The 15,058-nt window shown below is 40.0% G+C and overlaps 1 protein-coding gene across 2 annotated transcripts; it reads left to right on the forward strand.

Annotated features, from left to right (window-relative positions):
• The first annotated feature begins 6,122 nt into the window (after nt 1–6,122).
• LOC130721861 (uncharacterized) lies at nt 6,123–9,945 on the forward strand. 2 transcript variants are annotated; one of them, XM_057572444.1, is made up of 2 exons: nt 6,123–7,664; nt 9,869–9,930. In XM_057572444.1, exon 1 carries the CDS (start codon nt 6,629–6,631, stop codon nt 7,475–7,477), a length of 849 nt encoding a protein of 282 aa, XP_057428427.1. In that variant the 5' UTR covers nt 6,123–6,628; the 3' UTR covers nt 7,478–7,664; nt 9,869–9,930. The 2 variants fall into 2 exon arrangements, 1 of the variants encoding a protein (XP_057428427.1); XR_009013672.1 differs by lacking the exon at nt 6,123–7,664 and adding an exon at nt 7,767–8,241 and having other exon boundaries at nt 9,869–9,945.
• Nucleotides 9,946–15,058: the final 5,113 nt, after the last annotated feature.

Below are 15,058 nucleotides of genomic sequence, written 5' to 3' on the forward strand. Positions count from 1 at the left end.
TTAATCTCGATGCCCTTTTATGCACCACAAAACCCAAAAAATCACCTGCAATAACACCAAAGGCACATTTGAGGGATTCATCTTCAAGCCATATTTTCTCATCCTCTCAAAGGATTTCCTTAGATGCAACAAATGGTCATCCCTTGATGGGATTTCACCACAATGTCATCAATATAAACCTGCATGAAGGTTTCTATAAAATCATGAAAAATGGTATTCATTACCCTTTGGTAGGTCGCGCCAGCGTTTTTCAACCCAAATGGCATGACCACCCACTCGTACGTCCCCAAGGCACCGGGGCATCGAAAAGCTGTTTTCGACACGTCCTCTTCTGCTATGAAGATTTGGTTGTAGCCTGAGTAACCATCCAACAAGCTTAGGTATTCATGACCTGCAGCTGAATCCACCATCATCTCAGCAATAGGCATGTGATACTCGTCTTTTGGAGTGGCGGCGTTAAGATCTCGGAAATCTATGCAAACTCTCATCTTTCCATTCTTCTTGATTACTGGAACCACGTTGGCTAACCAGTCCACATATCGAGCTGTTCTGATAAATTTACACCTGAGGAGTCTTTCGATTTCTTCCTTGATTTTCACCAACACATCTGGATGGAACCTCCTGGGCAGTTGCTTGACTGGTTTCTTGTTTTCTTTGATGGGTAACTTCAATTCCACCACTTCTCGACTGAGGCCAGGCATTTCATCGTAATCCCAAGCGAAACAGTCTTTGAATTCCTTGAGTAATTTCACCATCCTGTCTTTTAGCTCCGGGTCAATGAGAGCACTAATATACGTTGGCCTCTTTTCTAAGCCATCACCCAGGTCTACTTCTTCTAAAGGGTCTTGCGCTTCCATTCTCTTGGAAAATTCGACCACTGGCTTCTCGAAGCCTAATGGGCTGTCATCATAGATGCAATCTAGCCTCAGATTGCAAAGGTCCTCGAATCCGCATTCCTCAGCACTCCGCTCGTTTATTTCTATGCACGTGTCATCCTTATTTATTGTTGCCTCCTCCTGAGGTGTCAATTCGACAGGCAGGATTGAGACATTAGCTTCGTCTATAGCCATTTCTTTGGCTATCCTCTCGGCCTCCAAGGCCGTTCTTATTTTGTTTTCGGCTGCGTAAGCCGAAATTCGAGCCATGCTCGAATTAATCATCTTTATCATTGGCTTGCCACCCATCAGTGGCATCTTCTCTTCATCACTGTGCCATCCACTCATGGCATCAGGTTTACATGCTTCATTGAGGTTTAGGCCCCGGATGGGATCCAACGTTACTGAGTACTCTGAGTAGGGGTTGAAGTACTGGCTAGCCACTGTGTCTAAAGGAGCAATTGTGGCTAAACTCTTCTCGAAATTCTTCTTACCAACGTAGCTTGTTTCTGCTAAATAGTAGCTTTGATCTGCTTGTACATTTTCGACAACTCCATCAGCTTTCCAAATGGATATACGTTGGTGTAAGGTCGAAGGCACTGCCCCCACGCCATGAATCCATTCTCTTCCCAGCAGCAAATTGTAATTGGCCTTTGAAGGGACCACAATGAACAATGTGGAACGGGCTACTGTTCCTACGGTTTATGTTCAACATGATTGCCCCTAGGGAAGAACCTGTCTTTCCTTCATAATCGGAAAGCACCATGTCATGTGAGATTAGATCCGCTTCAGTTTTTCCTAACTTCTTGAGCATAAATCCGGGCATGAGGTTAATCGCAGCTCCCCCGTCGACAAGGACTTTGTTAACACCCTTCTCCTCGACTCTAGCCCAAACAAATAGCGGTTTCAAATGGCTCTTCATTTGCTCGGTTGGCCTTTGGAAGATAGCTCTTTCATCTTCGACGGATCCTCTCTGCATCACATAATAACACAAAGGATTGTCATCTGGTTCGTCGTCGACATAGTAGTCTTCCTCGCTTTCAGTGACCTCTGAGATTCTATCGAATTCTGCAGGTAGGATGGACACGATGCAGATGATGTTGAGCTCTTCTCCCTCACTGTCGTCGAAATCTTCAAGCATGTCTTCATCCTCATCCTCGACGACATCCTTCCCTTTTTCCTTAGCTGGATTTGGTGGTATGGTTGTTCCCTGTTTGATGGCGTGATCCAGCTGGTTGATAATCGACGCCACACTAGGTTCATTGCGAGAGTTGTCTTCTGGCTTTATGTCCCATAGTGAACGGAACTTGCCACCTCTTTCCCTCTCAGCTTTCCTTTTCCTCAAAAAACGCCTGATCTGAGTCCTGGTCATCTGTTCGGGAGCATAGTAGTTCTCAGAGCCATAGGAGTAGCTTCGTGACACACGGGAATTGTTGATGTAAGAGGATCCCTGGCCTAAGTCGATTTTCTGCCACTTAGGGTATGGTTTTGGCCTTGGAGGCGTTGGCCTGAACCATTGGTTTCTTGGCAATCCAGCATTGGGGAGGTAAGTTTTGTCTTTACTGCTTGTTTTCTGGCCTTTATGGCCATCGAGTTCCTGGTCTCTTTCGACCCACTCCTCGTGAGGGTACTTCAGTCTCCTGGATACAGGAGCCTTCCTCTGATAATGCCTTTTCATTTCTGAATCTTGATAGGCCTTGGCTGCGGATTTGTCGAAAACAGCGCTGCATCGAGGGCACAGCATAACTTCTTTCTCGCCATCTTTGCTGCGGGATAGAAACTCGACAAGGGTTTCTCCAGCCTTGGGGTAAACCTCTTCCAAGTTCACTTCTTTCACGACGTCTGGTTCTTCGACAGCCGTGTTTTCCTCCTTTGCCTCCTCGAGTGTCAGGCCCAGATTCAGCTTCTCGGAAATGTCAACCATGCCAATGTAGAACGGTTCCACGTAGTTGGCTTCAGCTACCTGCAGTGGGTCGGAGTCAATCTTCATTTGACTTTTGGCTTTTTCGTCATACTTGAGCCTTCCTGAGTCCAATGCCCCTTGCACGAGGTCCCTGAAACGAACACATTGTGAGGTCCAATGACCAAAAAAGTTATGATATTTGCAATACTTCTTCTCTTTCCTTTGTTCAGGAGAAGGAAGTTTTTGGTCTTTGGGGACCACAAGCAAACCATCAGACACAAGTATATCATAGATTGCATCACATTTGGCCACATCAAAAGTATAAGTTTTTACAGCAGGAATCGTGTTCTTGGGATTTTCCTCCCCAAGTTTGTTTTCACGTGGTTTCAATGCTTTACACACATAAGGATCCCCTGGCTGAAGTTCAGCCAGATTGACGTCATTCGAATCGACGTCCGCAGGGACTTCTCGATAGACACATGGACTCTGACCTACTGAATCCGCATCTATGTACGCTACCTTCTCCTTCTTTGGCCACTTAGTAGTCTTGGCCCTTTCCTCTGACTTTTCGGCCTTTAGCAATTCGATGTGCCTCACTCTATCTGCGAGCAAAGACATATCTCGAATATACTGAGTGTCGATCTTCTTTCTAATAGAATACTCTAGACCACCAGCGGCTAAGACAACTAGCTCGTGTTCAGGAATATGGGTGAAGCATCGAGATTTAAGCATCCTAAACCTGTTTAGGTAATCATCAATAGACTCTGCTGGCTTTCTTTTGACACTAGCCAGGTCCTTCAAACTTACTTTGCACTCTCCCCTAAAGAACTGTTCATGAAAAATTCTTTCCAACTGGGCCCATGTATGGACTGACCTAGGAGCGAGGGTGGTGAACCAAGTAAATGCATTTTTGGTTAGAGAACTCGGGAAGTACTTCATTTTCAAATTCTCATTGATGGCTAAGTCTCCTGCTTCGATTTGGTACCTGGCTATGTGTTCTACCGTGGACTCTCCGGAATCCCCTGAGAACTTAGTGAATTTGGGGACCTTCCAGCCTCGAGGAAGTTCTGATTCGAGAACCTCCTCTGTAAAGGCTGACACAAAATGGGGTCTATTCGCGAAACCCACGTTGAAACCATGTTGGTTCAACAATTGCTCCACCACAGCAGCAACATTTTGTTGCCCCCCAGCGTTCTGGTGTCGAATTCTTTCTAGCACACCATCAGTGTAACACCCCGTTTTTAATTAAAATAATGTCGGTATTTTATTTTAATTAAGATTATATTGTATGGTGGTTTAATAGGTGATATAATAATACTTTAATGAAATAAAATATTTTTTTTGTGATGCTGGGTGTGTTTTATGAAATGGAAGAGAGCTAGGGGTGAAAGTTAGGATTAAAAATAGAGACAAGGACTAGGAGAGATTTTAGGATTTTTAGTTTAGCCCTTGAGGAATTAGGTTTAGATGGTTTAATAAGGATGGGGAAGCAGCTAAAGAAAAAAAAAATAAGAAAGAAGATGACGCGTGAAAGAAGGAGAAAAAAAAAAGAAGAAGGCTGTGCGTGAAGTAGCAGGAAGAGAGGGAGAGCGGATCGGCTTCGGAGAATTCGATCGGGAACGGGGAGTTGCACTCAATCCAAAGGTAAGGGTGGGATTTTGAGTTTCTAATGGAATTATGGTGAATGATATTAGGGATTTGGGAGATGTAGAATTGTTTCTGTTAATGATGTTCTGGAAATCTGATTTGAAATCCATTGATTTTGGGATTTTCTTTTGTGTGATTGAACGGGGTGAGGGCAGAACCATAGTATGCTAGGAGTTTTGGGTTGAGGTTCCCTTTTGATTTTCTTTATGATCACGCACATAAGGACTGTTAGGTAGCATGCTTGTTAGGTTTTGTGTCTTGTTTGATGATAAACAACTTTAATCACTTATTTTGGAACATAAAACGGACTGGTCATTTTCCTGGTATGAACCGTGACTTTCGAAGCCTTTTAGAGCCTGTTTATAGTTCTCGAATAATGTTGCGTTGAACTGAGAAAGTGTAGGCCTTTGAAAGAGCTTTCTGGAATGATATGGTACATAATTTTTGGTTGAGAGACGAGGTCTGTAAGTTCAGTTTAGTAAACCATGTTTTTCTGCGCTCTGTATCTGCTATCTCTGCCAGTGAACTTCAACGTGATTTTTCACCTTGTTAATGTGCCCAGAAAATTCTTTGATGAACTAGAAAGAGGTGGAGTTTTCTGTTAGCTTTTCAAATTGAGGTCATTTGTAATTTTTGAACAAGTAACGAATCTTGTAGGTTATCTCTACTGAAATATGTTTCTGCTGTGAGCGTAATTCCTGAACTGCTATATGATTTATGCACGGATTTGATGATGCTGTGCTGCTGTCCAAAATTTCCTGGGCTGGACAGTACACTTCGAGACCTGTTTTCGCCCAGTTAGAGTGCTCAAATGAGGATGTGATCAACTAAGAAATTGTAGGACTTTAAGTTAGCTTTCTAGGCATATAAAATACATGATTTTTGGTTCAGTAACGAATTCAGGAGACCGCTTTTAGTGGCTGGTGTTCCTGCTGTTTTTCCAGATTACGGAAATTATGATTGTTTTGGAAATATAATTAGATTTAGCTTACATGTTGTATGAAAGTTAATGTCTTTATGTGCCATGTATTAGCTATGAGGATGATGCATGTGGCTGAACACCTTTAGCATGAAATCCATAATTTATTTACCATATGTGATAGCTTCTTCCATGATTGCATGCTTAAGTGAGTTGTTTCATTGATTTGGTGCCAAAATTGCCTAAGATGTCAGGGTAATTGTATAGTTGATAAAAATGCATGTGTGCTGAATTGTGTTGTTTTAAGCGATGTTAGTGATGTAGTGATATAGGCGCAATGCCTCATGTTGAAGTGATGATTATGAGATGTATACGTCCTTTTGAGTCGCATAGCATCTGCATACTCTGTGATGGCCTGTATTGGCGATTTGTGATGAAGGCTTATGCCTTGTGCCTCCAATAATTGGCAATTAGTGAGGAGGGCTGAAGCCTTGTTGGTACCACATACATATGCATAGTCATTGTTGTGTTCGAATTGTATCCGAGTCGATGACGTTATTTGTGACTGTTTTAGTAACTGAGCTATATGAATATAAAAAGAAGTGGTGTGGCATTAATCTAGCATATTTATTGTCATTCTTATATTTATGATACTCGATATCTCACCCCTTCTGTTTGAATGTTACCCTTGTTGGTAACGTGCAGGTAATCAGGAGGAGTAGTCTATAGCCTTTATTTCGAGTTGGAGTCCTTGCTCTGATACGTAGCACTCGGGGGGGGGGGGGGGGGGGGGGGAAATGGACGCTTGTTTTCCTTCTGTTATAATTTGAATTAAGTTGTTATTTGAGAAGTTGTTTCTGTTTTAAGTTGTGGGCAAGATACTATGTTTTCTTTAAGTTTTAAAGACATTGGATTCGCTGCATAACTATTTGTCAAAGTGAACTAGTTCAAAGACTAATTAACTGTCACAAGAGCATTTAAGTTTATTTATGAGTTCATCTCAAAGTTTATGTGCTATGTATCTGTTACAAGAGCATTATGTTAATGTTTTAAGTGATTATGTAATGCCTCATGAGTGTTAAAATTTTTATCACTCTGATATTTGCAATACATATGCCGTTTAGAATTGGGGTGTTACATTAGTGGTATCAGAGCAATGGTTGGTCAGAGACCAAGTTTTTAGTATAATATATATTCTAATACTTACTGATACTCGATATGTGTAAGTAGCACTATCGAGCTGTTGTTTGATAAGAGTTGTTGGCTGTTTGGAGATTCAGGAAAATGGTTGCCGGAAGGAATGATGAAGCTATCGCTGAGGCATTGGCAATGTTGGCTGGCGCCATTGGGCAAGGTCAGCAAGCGAACCTTGGGAACCATAATCAGGATGAATTCCGTGCTTTGGGAAAGTTTCAGAGGAACAATCCGCCAACCTTTGAAGGAGCATACGACCCTGACAAAGCACAGGCATGGCTGAAAGCAATTGAGAAGATCTTTCGAGTCATGAATTGTACTGACGCGCAGAAGGTGCAGTTTGGCACCCATATGCTTGAGAAAGAAGCTGAAGATTGGTGGGACAACACTGTTCAGAGGTTTGAAGGTGATGGGATGGAGATTACTTGGGATCTTTTCAAGGGTGCATTTCTGGAGAAGTACTATCCAGAAGATGTGCGTGGAAAGAAGGAAATTGAGTTTCTTGAACTGAAGCAGGGTAATGGAACCGTGGCGGAGTATGCTACAAAGTTTGAGGAATTGATTAAGTTTTGTCCCCACTACAATACTGCCGAAGCTGAGAGATCTAAGTGTAACAAGTTTGTGAATGGTTTGAGACCTGAGATCAAGAATGCTGTGGGATATCAACAGATTATCCGATTTTCTGACCTGGTTAACAGGAGTAGGATATATGATGAGGATAGCAGGGAAAGTGCTGCTCACTACAAGTCTTTGAAAGAGAAGAAAGAAAAGGGGCAATTCAGAGGGAAACCGTATGGGAATCCTGCTGATAAGGGTAAACAAGAAGCTGGTCATGACAAGAAGCCGAGTGGGGGAGGAGCTCCTAATCCGGTTAGGTGCTACAAGTGTGGTGTTGAAGGACATCGTTCTCCTGAATGTCCCAATTCAGAAGCAACATGATTTAAGTGTGGCAAGCTGGGCCACAAATCCTTTGAGTGCCTAGAAGGTAAAACTGTGGCATGCTACAGATGTGGAGAGTAAGGTCACATCAGTACTAATTGTGACAAACCCAAGAAGGATCCTGCAAGGGGGAAGGTGTTTGCTTTATCTGGTGCTGAGACTACTGCTGAGGATAGACTAATTCGAAGTACGTGCTTTATTAATGGTACATCTTTGATTGCCATTATTATTATGGGTGTGATGCATTCTTTATTTCATTGGAGCTTGAGAGTCAGATGAGGGAGTCCTACCCGAATTGTTCGTTTAAGGAAATTTTTGAGGGCGAAAATTCTTAAGTGGGGGAGAGTTGTAACACCCCGTTTTTAATTAAAATAATGTCGGTATTTTATTTTAATTAAGATTATATTGTATGGTGGTTTAATAGGTGATATAATAATACTTTAATGAAATAAAATATTTTTTTTGTGATGCTGGGTGTGTTTTATGAAATGGAAGAGAGCTAGGGGTGAAAGTTAGGATTAAAAATAGAGACAAGGACTAGGAGAGATTTTAGGATTTTTAGTTTAGCCCTTGAGGAATTAGGTTTAGATGGTTTAATAAGGATGGGGAAGCAGCTAAAGAAAAAAAAATAAGAAAGAAGATGACGCGTGAAAGAAGGAGAAAAAAAAAAGAAGAAGGCTGTGCGTGAAGTAGCAGGAAGAGAGGGAGAGCGGATCGGCTTCGGAGAATTCGATCGGGAACGGGGAGTTGCACTCAATCCAAAGGTAAGGGTGGGATTTTGAGTTTCTAATGGAATTATGGTGAATGATATTAGGGATTTGGGAGATGTAGAATTGTTTCTGTTAATGATGTTCTGGAAATCTGATTTGAAATCCATTGATTTTGGGATTTTCTTTTGTGTGATTGAACGGGGTGAGGGCAGAACCATAGTATGCTAGGAGTTTTGGGTTGAGGTTCCCTTTTGATTTTCTTTATGATCACGCACATAAGGACTGTTAGGTAGCATGCTTGTTAGGTTTTGTGTCTTGTTTGATGATAAACAACTTTAATCACTTATTTTGGAACATAAAACGGACTGGTCATTTTCCTGGTATGAACCGTGACTTTCGAAGCCTTTTAGAGCCTGTTTATAGTTCTCGAATAATGTTGCGTTGAACTGAGAAAGTGTAGGCCTTTGAAAGAGCTTTCTGGAATGATATGGTACATAATTTTTGGTTGAGAGACGAGGTCTGTAAGTTCAGTTTAGTAAACCATGTTTTTCTGCGCTCTGTATCTGCTATCTCTGCCAGTGAACTTCAACGTGATTTTTCACCTTGTTAATGTGCCCAGAAAATTCTTTGATGAACTAGAAAGAGGTGGAGTTTTCTGTTAGCTTTTCAAATTGAGGTCATTTGTAATTTTTGAACAACTAACGAATCTTGTAGGTTATCTCTACTGAAATATGTTTCTGCTGTGAGCGTAATTCCTGAACTGCTATATGATTTATGCACGGATTTGATGATGCTGTGCTGCTGTCCAAAATTTCCTGGGCTGGACAGTACACTTCGAGACCTGTTTTCGCCCAGTTAGAGTGCTCAAATGAGGATGTGATCAACTAAGAAATTGTAGGACTTTAAGTTAGCTTTCTAGGCATATAAAATACATGATTTTTGGTTCAGTAACGAATTCAGGAGACCGCTTTTAGTGGCTGGTGTTCCTGCTGTTTTTCCAGATTACGGAAATTATGATTGTTTTGGAAATATAATTAGATTTAGCTTACATGTTGTATGAAAGTTAATGTCTTTATGTGCCATGTATTAGCTATGAGGATGATGCATGTGGCTGAACACCTTTAGCATGAAATCCATAATTTATTTACCATATGTGATAGCTTCTTCCATGATTGCATGCTTAAGTGAGTTGTTTCATTGATTTGGTGCCAAAATTGCCTAAGATGTCAGGGTAATTGTATAGTTGATAAAAATGCATGTGTGCTGAATTGTGTTGTTTTAAGCGATGTTAGTGATGTAGTGATATAGGCGCAATGCCTCATGTTGAAGTGATGATTATGAGATGTATACGTCCTTTTGAGTCGCATAGCATCTGCATACTCTGTGATGGCCTGTATTGGCGATTTGTGATGAAGGCTTATGCCTTGTGCCTCCAATAATTGGCAATTAGTGAGGAGGGCTGAAGCCTTGTTGGTACCACATACATATGCATAGTCATTGTTGTGTTCGAATTGTATCCGAGTCGATGACGTTATTTGTGACTGTTTTAGTAACTGAGCTATATGAATATAAAAAGAAGTGGTGTGGCATTAATCTAGCATATTTATTGTCATTCTTATATTTATGATACTCGATATCTCACCCCTTCTGTTTGAATGTTACCCTTGTTGGTAACGTGCAGGTAATCAGGAGGAGTAGTCTATAGCCTTTATTTCGAGTTGGAGTCCTTGCTCTGATACGTAGCACTCGGGGGGGGGGGGGGGAATTGACGCTTGTTTTCCTTCTGTTATAATTTGAATTAAGTTGTTATTTGAGAAGTTGTTTCTGTTTTAAGTTGTGGGCAAGATACTATGTTTTCTTTAAGTTTTAAAGACATTGGATTCGCTGCATAACTATTTGTCAAAGTGAACTAGTTCAAAGACTAATTAACTGTCACAAGAGCATTTAAGTTTATTTATGAGTTCATCTCAAAGTTTATGTGCTATGTATCTGTTACAAGAGCATTATGTTAATGTTTTAAGTGATTATGTAATGCCTCATGAGTGTTAAAATTTTTATCACTCTGATATTTGCAATACATATGCCGTTTAGAATTGGGGTGTTACAATCAGCGTGTTCTTCCCTGTTTACCATATACACATTTTGCAATGGTGGCTGCACTGCCTCGTACAAAGGGTTTGCCCTCATCTCTTGGTGTTGCGGCGCCTGATAGCGCACCGGGGCAGGGACATGGTTAGGCAACGGGACTTGGTTAATCCCTGGTGCCGGTTGGATTTCGACTGGTGCCCCCAGGGCTGTCGCCAAACGATCCATCTGTCGTGCCAAATGCTGATTATTGGCATTATTATTTTGGAGCACAGGGTTGATTAGCTCACCTATCTGTCGAGATAGCATGTTAACCATTTCATGGTTACTATCATCTACTTGCTGCCTAATGGCTTGAAGTGAACCATTATTCATACCTGTAGATAAATAAATTTGTGAACTAGATCCAGGAATAGGGGGACTAACGCGACTTCCCAGGTTTAACATTGTTCCATTTGCCCCAAAAGGGGGTATGCTGAATGGGGGAACATTTTCAGGGAACGTCGAATACGTGCCTTGTATGCCTTGCATCATAGATGTAGGCATACCATAAGGCATGTCCCTCGTAATCGTTGGAACAATTTGTGCCTGTACTGATGTAGATACAGGCATTTCTGCAACTGCAGAAATTGCCACGTTCTGGGTTGGCATACTGGTGCCATGCCCCATTCCAGTAGACACTTCTTCATTATTATTACCACTACTTCCCCCGGGACTACTCTGATTACCCACGTTAGATCCTTGAGGGGAGGTTCTTCCTCGATTGCTTGCCATACTCAAACTCTTACCACTTCTCAGATGCATATAAATCACAATCAAGGCAAGTAGCAAATACCAAATAGCATGCAGCAAACAAAACACACAAAACACTTCTGTAAAACTTAGTTTTCACAAAAACTGTCCCACTGGGTGTGCCAATTTGTTTACACGGATTTTTGGTAAACAAATATCCTCTTAGTTCGACTAAAGGAAGTTTAGATTTCAGGGTCCTTTTGAGAAAACGTTTTGCCAAAGCGTAGTGTGTGGACGGATGTGTTTTCGACAACAATAAACAACTTCAAACGAAACTGGATTTTATTGAATATGAGTCGATTACAAAATAGTTAAGCAAACCAAAATAACATGAAAGCAAATTTCGACAAAACAAGCTACACATAAGAACTGGGAATTAACCAACTGAAATGCAAGGAAATTAAAGCGTTGGTTCTGCAACATACTCCTCCATCATCACGTTCTGCTCTCGAAGTCTCATTGATGCGGACGTTTAGAGCTTTTAGTGAGTTTTCAGAGTTTTCTAGTTGGGAACCTCTTCTTCTGCTGCTGCTTCCTCTATTTATATTGTTCTTTCTGCCCATGTTCTTGGCGGTTTTCCTTGGATGCACGATGGCTTCGTGGGTTTTGAATTTTGGCGCCATACCCCACGTTTAGCCGATGGTCTTCGCGCACGTGACTCTATTGCCACGTGGGTGGTTCTGAGTCGTGGGCAACCGTTGCTATTCGTGGCATTGTGGGTGTACGCACGTGCTTGTAATCGCTTGTTATTCGGTAACTGCCTCTTCCATTAAGGTGATCGAGATTTCTTCATCTTCTGAGTGTGTCGAGTTATGACTTTTACTAACTTGTCCTTGAGGGACATCGTGTGCTGAGTTGCCGGCTTCGCCCAACCCCTTCTGTCGAGAAACCATTTTTTTGTACCATGGTGTCGATAATTGTAATGCTTGTAATTTTGGCTTAACAGGCACCAAATTCCATTTTCATATCGATAAATATTGAATTTCAGCTCTTGTTTGCTCTCTAATTATTTCTCGATTGAGCTGAATAATTTTAACATTGAGAGTTATATACATGTTCTCTGTTTTTCATTTTTCATCTGTACGATGTAACCATTGAATGCTTTGAATTCAATTATCTAGTTTGGTCACTTGATCAACACAGTTTCTCTATTTTATGCCCTCATTCCTCGTTTCTCATATAATAGACAGGGAAATAGGGACATACAATAGGGAAATCACTGTGATAAAGTGGAAAAGTTACATGATAGAATTCAAAACATTCAGAATTCAAAACATTCAATAACAGTGCAAGGTACTTGACGACAAACGGAAAACACATACATCTAAATATATTAATGTCAAAGCTATTCAGCTCGAGAAAGAACTAAAAAGAAAACAAGAGACGGAATTAAATGATTATCAATCCAAACATGAACTTGATGATGTTATAATGAAAATAATTCATACATATTTATAATAATTAGAAGATATTATAACCAACAACAATAACAATCATAATATAATATTAATTGTTATGAATAAAAACTACACAAGTATGTAAAGAGAGGAAGAGAGATGTATGAGAGATAGAGAAATAGTCTGATGGAGATGCTCTGCTAGGTGCAAACTTCCTTGTATTTATACTATTAGGTTTAAAGTGTTGAACAAGTATACATGTGGGTCTGGCCCATGGACTCCTAACTCTGATGGGCATCCAAATATTCATAACACTCCCCCTTGGATGACCATCCCTTAAGAATGTGCCTCATTAAAACCTTACTAGGAAAAAACCCAGTGTGGGATAAAAACCTGGTGAAGGAAAAAGAGTACATCATTCTATAGTTCGTCTTTATACATTGCCTCATTAAAAACCCTACCATGAAAAACCCAATGGGAAAAAACATGGTTAAGGAAAAAAGAGTACAATGCATTTTAATTGAGATCTTTGAGTCGACGAACTCTCATATTCTGCACAAGCTTTTCAAATGTTGTTGTTGGAAGAGTCTTCGTAAATAAGTCTGTCAAATTATCACTTGAACGAATTTGTTGGATGTCTATGCCACCGTTCTTTTGTAGATCATGAGTGAAGAAGAACTTCGGTGATATTTGCTTTGTCTCATCTCCCTTGATGTATCCTTCTTTTGATTGAGCAGTGCATGTAGTATCATCTTCATATATATAGTTGTTGGCGGCATTTTTCCAGAGGACAAATCACCAATATCAAGTACGCATTGAATCACGAATCTCAGTCAAACGTATTCTCGTCTTGCCTCATGTAATGCTAATATTCCTGCATGGTTAGCTGAGGTGGCTATCATAGTTTGTTTCACAGATCTCCATGAAATGGTTGTTCCTCCACATGTAAACAAGTAACCTGTTTGAAATATTTAGACAAATATCCAGCATTTGCATAACCAATTAGATCAAGCTTGGACACAGAGGGGAAAAATAAACTCATATCCATTGTGCCTTTAAGATAACGAAAGACTTGTTTTATTCCATTTCAATGTCTTCGTGTAGGTGAAGAACTATATCTTGCTAATAAGTTAATAGCAAATGATATATCAAGTCGAGTATGACTAGCAAGATACATTAATGCTCTGATAGACTAAGATATGGTACTTCAGGACCAAGTAATTCTTCATTCTTTTCTCAAGGTCTAAAAGGATCTTTATTTACACAATGGACATGATTTGTCCATATAGATTCCTTTTAATACCTTTGCAATATAAGTCCCTTGGTACATAAATACCTCAGCCTTTAGATACTCAATTGATAAGGCTAGACAAAATTTTCATTCTCAACCATTTTATCTCAGATTCTTTCTTTAGCAAATCTATAGCTTTGGTAGCTCTTCTAGAGTCATAATAAATCATTGTCATTAACATTAATTATGACATAAGCAATCTCACATCTCATCATAAATATGCATGAGTTGGTTGGGTCATTTTGTGACCGTCCTTAAGCAAATAATCATCTAGATTGCTTCAATCTAGTAATTTGTTCATTGTTGAGAACATGAATTGTGTGCTTTAGGCATCTTACAATCTTCAAGGAGTTTTATAGAGATATCAATCTCAAGTGAGCCATACAAATATGTTGTAACTCCAAGTATCCACCACGATTGTCACATGTGTCTTAAATATGACAACATTATTTCATTTTACTACAAAGACTCTTTAAGTCTTATCGTCTTTATACCTTTAGGGTATAGACATGAGGTCCAAAGACCCTTAAATTCAGCAAATGAATTGCTTCTTTCTATTAATGGCCAATCATACCCATTCATTTTCGGGTTCAAGATTCTTGCACATATTTCTAATATTGAGCGCTACTTCATCATGTCGACAATTCTTCATATTCTTGGTTTCTTGTTTTAACTTGTAGAGACATAATCATATGAGATCTCTTAAATAAATAATTACAGGTACCTGAACCTCTTCAGGAGGAATAAACATTTTTGTAGTCTCTACACTTTTCAAGATAGTTTGCCTCCTCAACAAGACCATCATCCTTCTCTAGGATATATATTTTTGAACCAAGTTTTAGGCATGCCTTAACCTAATAATAATGACAAATTTTCCAACTAGGATATCAAGTTAGAGAAGGGTATTTGCAGCATATAAGGAATTTAATAATTCCTTTTAGGTCAGAGAATGCATCTTTTGAACTTCTGGTTCATAGTTCGAGTATACATATGCATTCTTTACAAATTTTCAGAGCTGCTTAATTTCCTCTCCCCCCAATGCTGAGAAACAACAAGTAAGAGATAAAATATATATCGGTACTGGCTCAAATTGATTACATAATCTCAGCTTTCCTTGTGGTCCCACCTTAGTGCGTTGTGGTGGAGCGATTCAAAATATATAACGGACATTGAAAATTCTTAGATGAGAGATATTTGGTTCCTGACCATGAACCGATTGCAATGGGGAGAATTCTAATGAATTGTTGGCTTGATGCGTGTCAATGCTGCTAATTGCAATATCACATGTCCATAAATAAGGATATTT

This window comes from Lotus japonicus, chromosome 6 (genome assembly GCF_012489685.1).
Source record: "Lotus japonicus ecotype B-129 chromosome 6, LjGifu_v1.2".
In the NCBI taxonomy this organism is placed as follows: Eukaryota; Viridiplantae; Streptophyta; class Magnoliopsida; order Fabales; family Fabaceae; genus Lotus; species Lotus japonicus.

Bases quoted from the DNA above. Each gene is read 5' to 3' on its own strand.
- LOC130721861 (XM_057572444.1), top strand. From the start codon at position 6,629: ATGGTTGCCGGAAGGAATGATGAAGCTATCGCTGAGGCATTGGCAATG.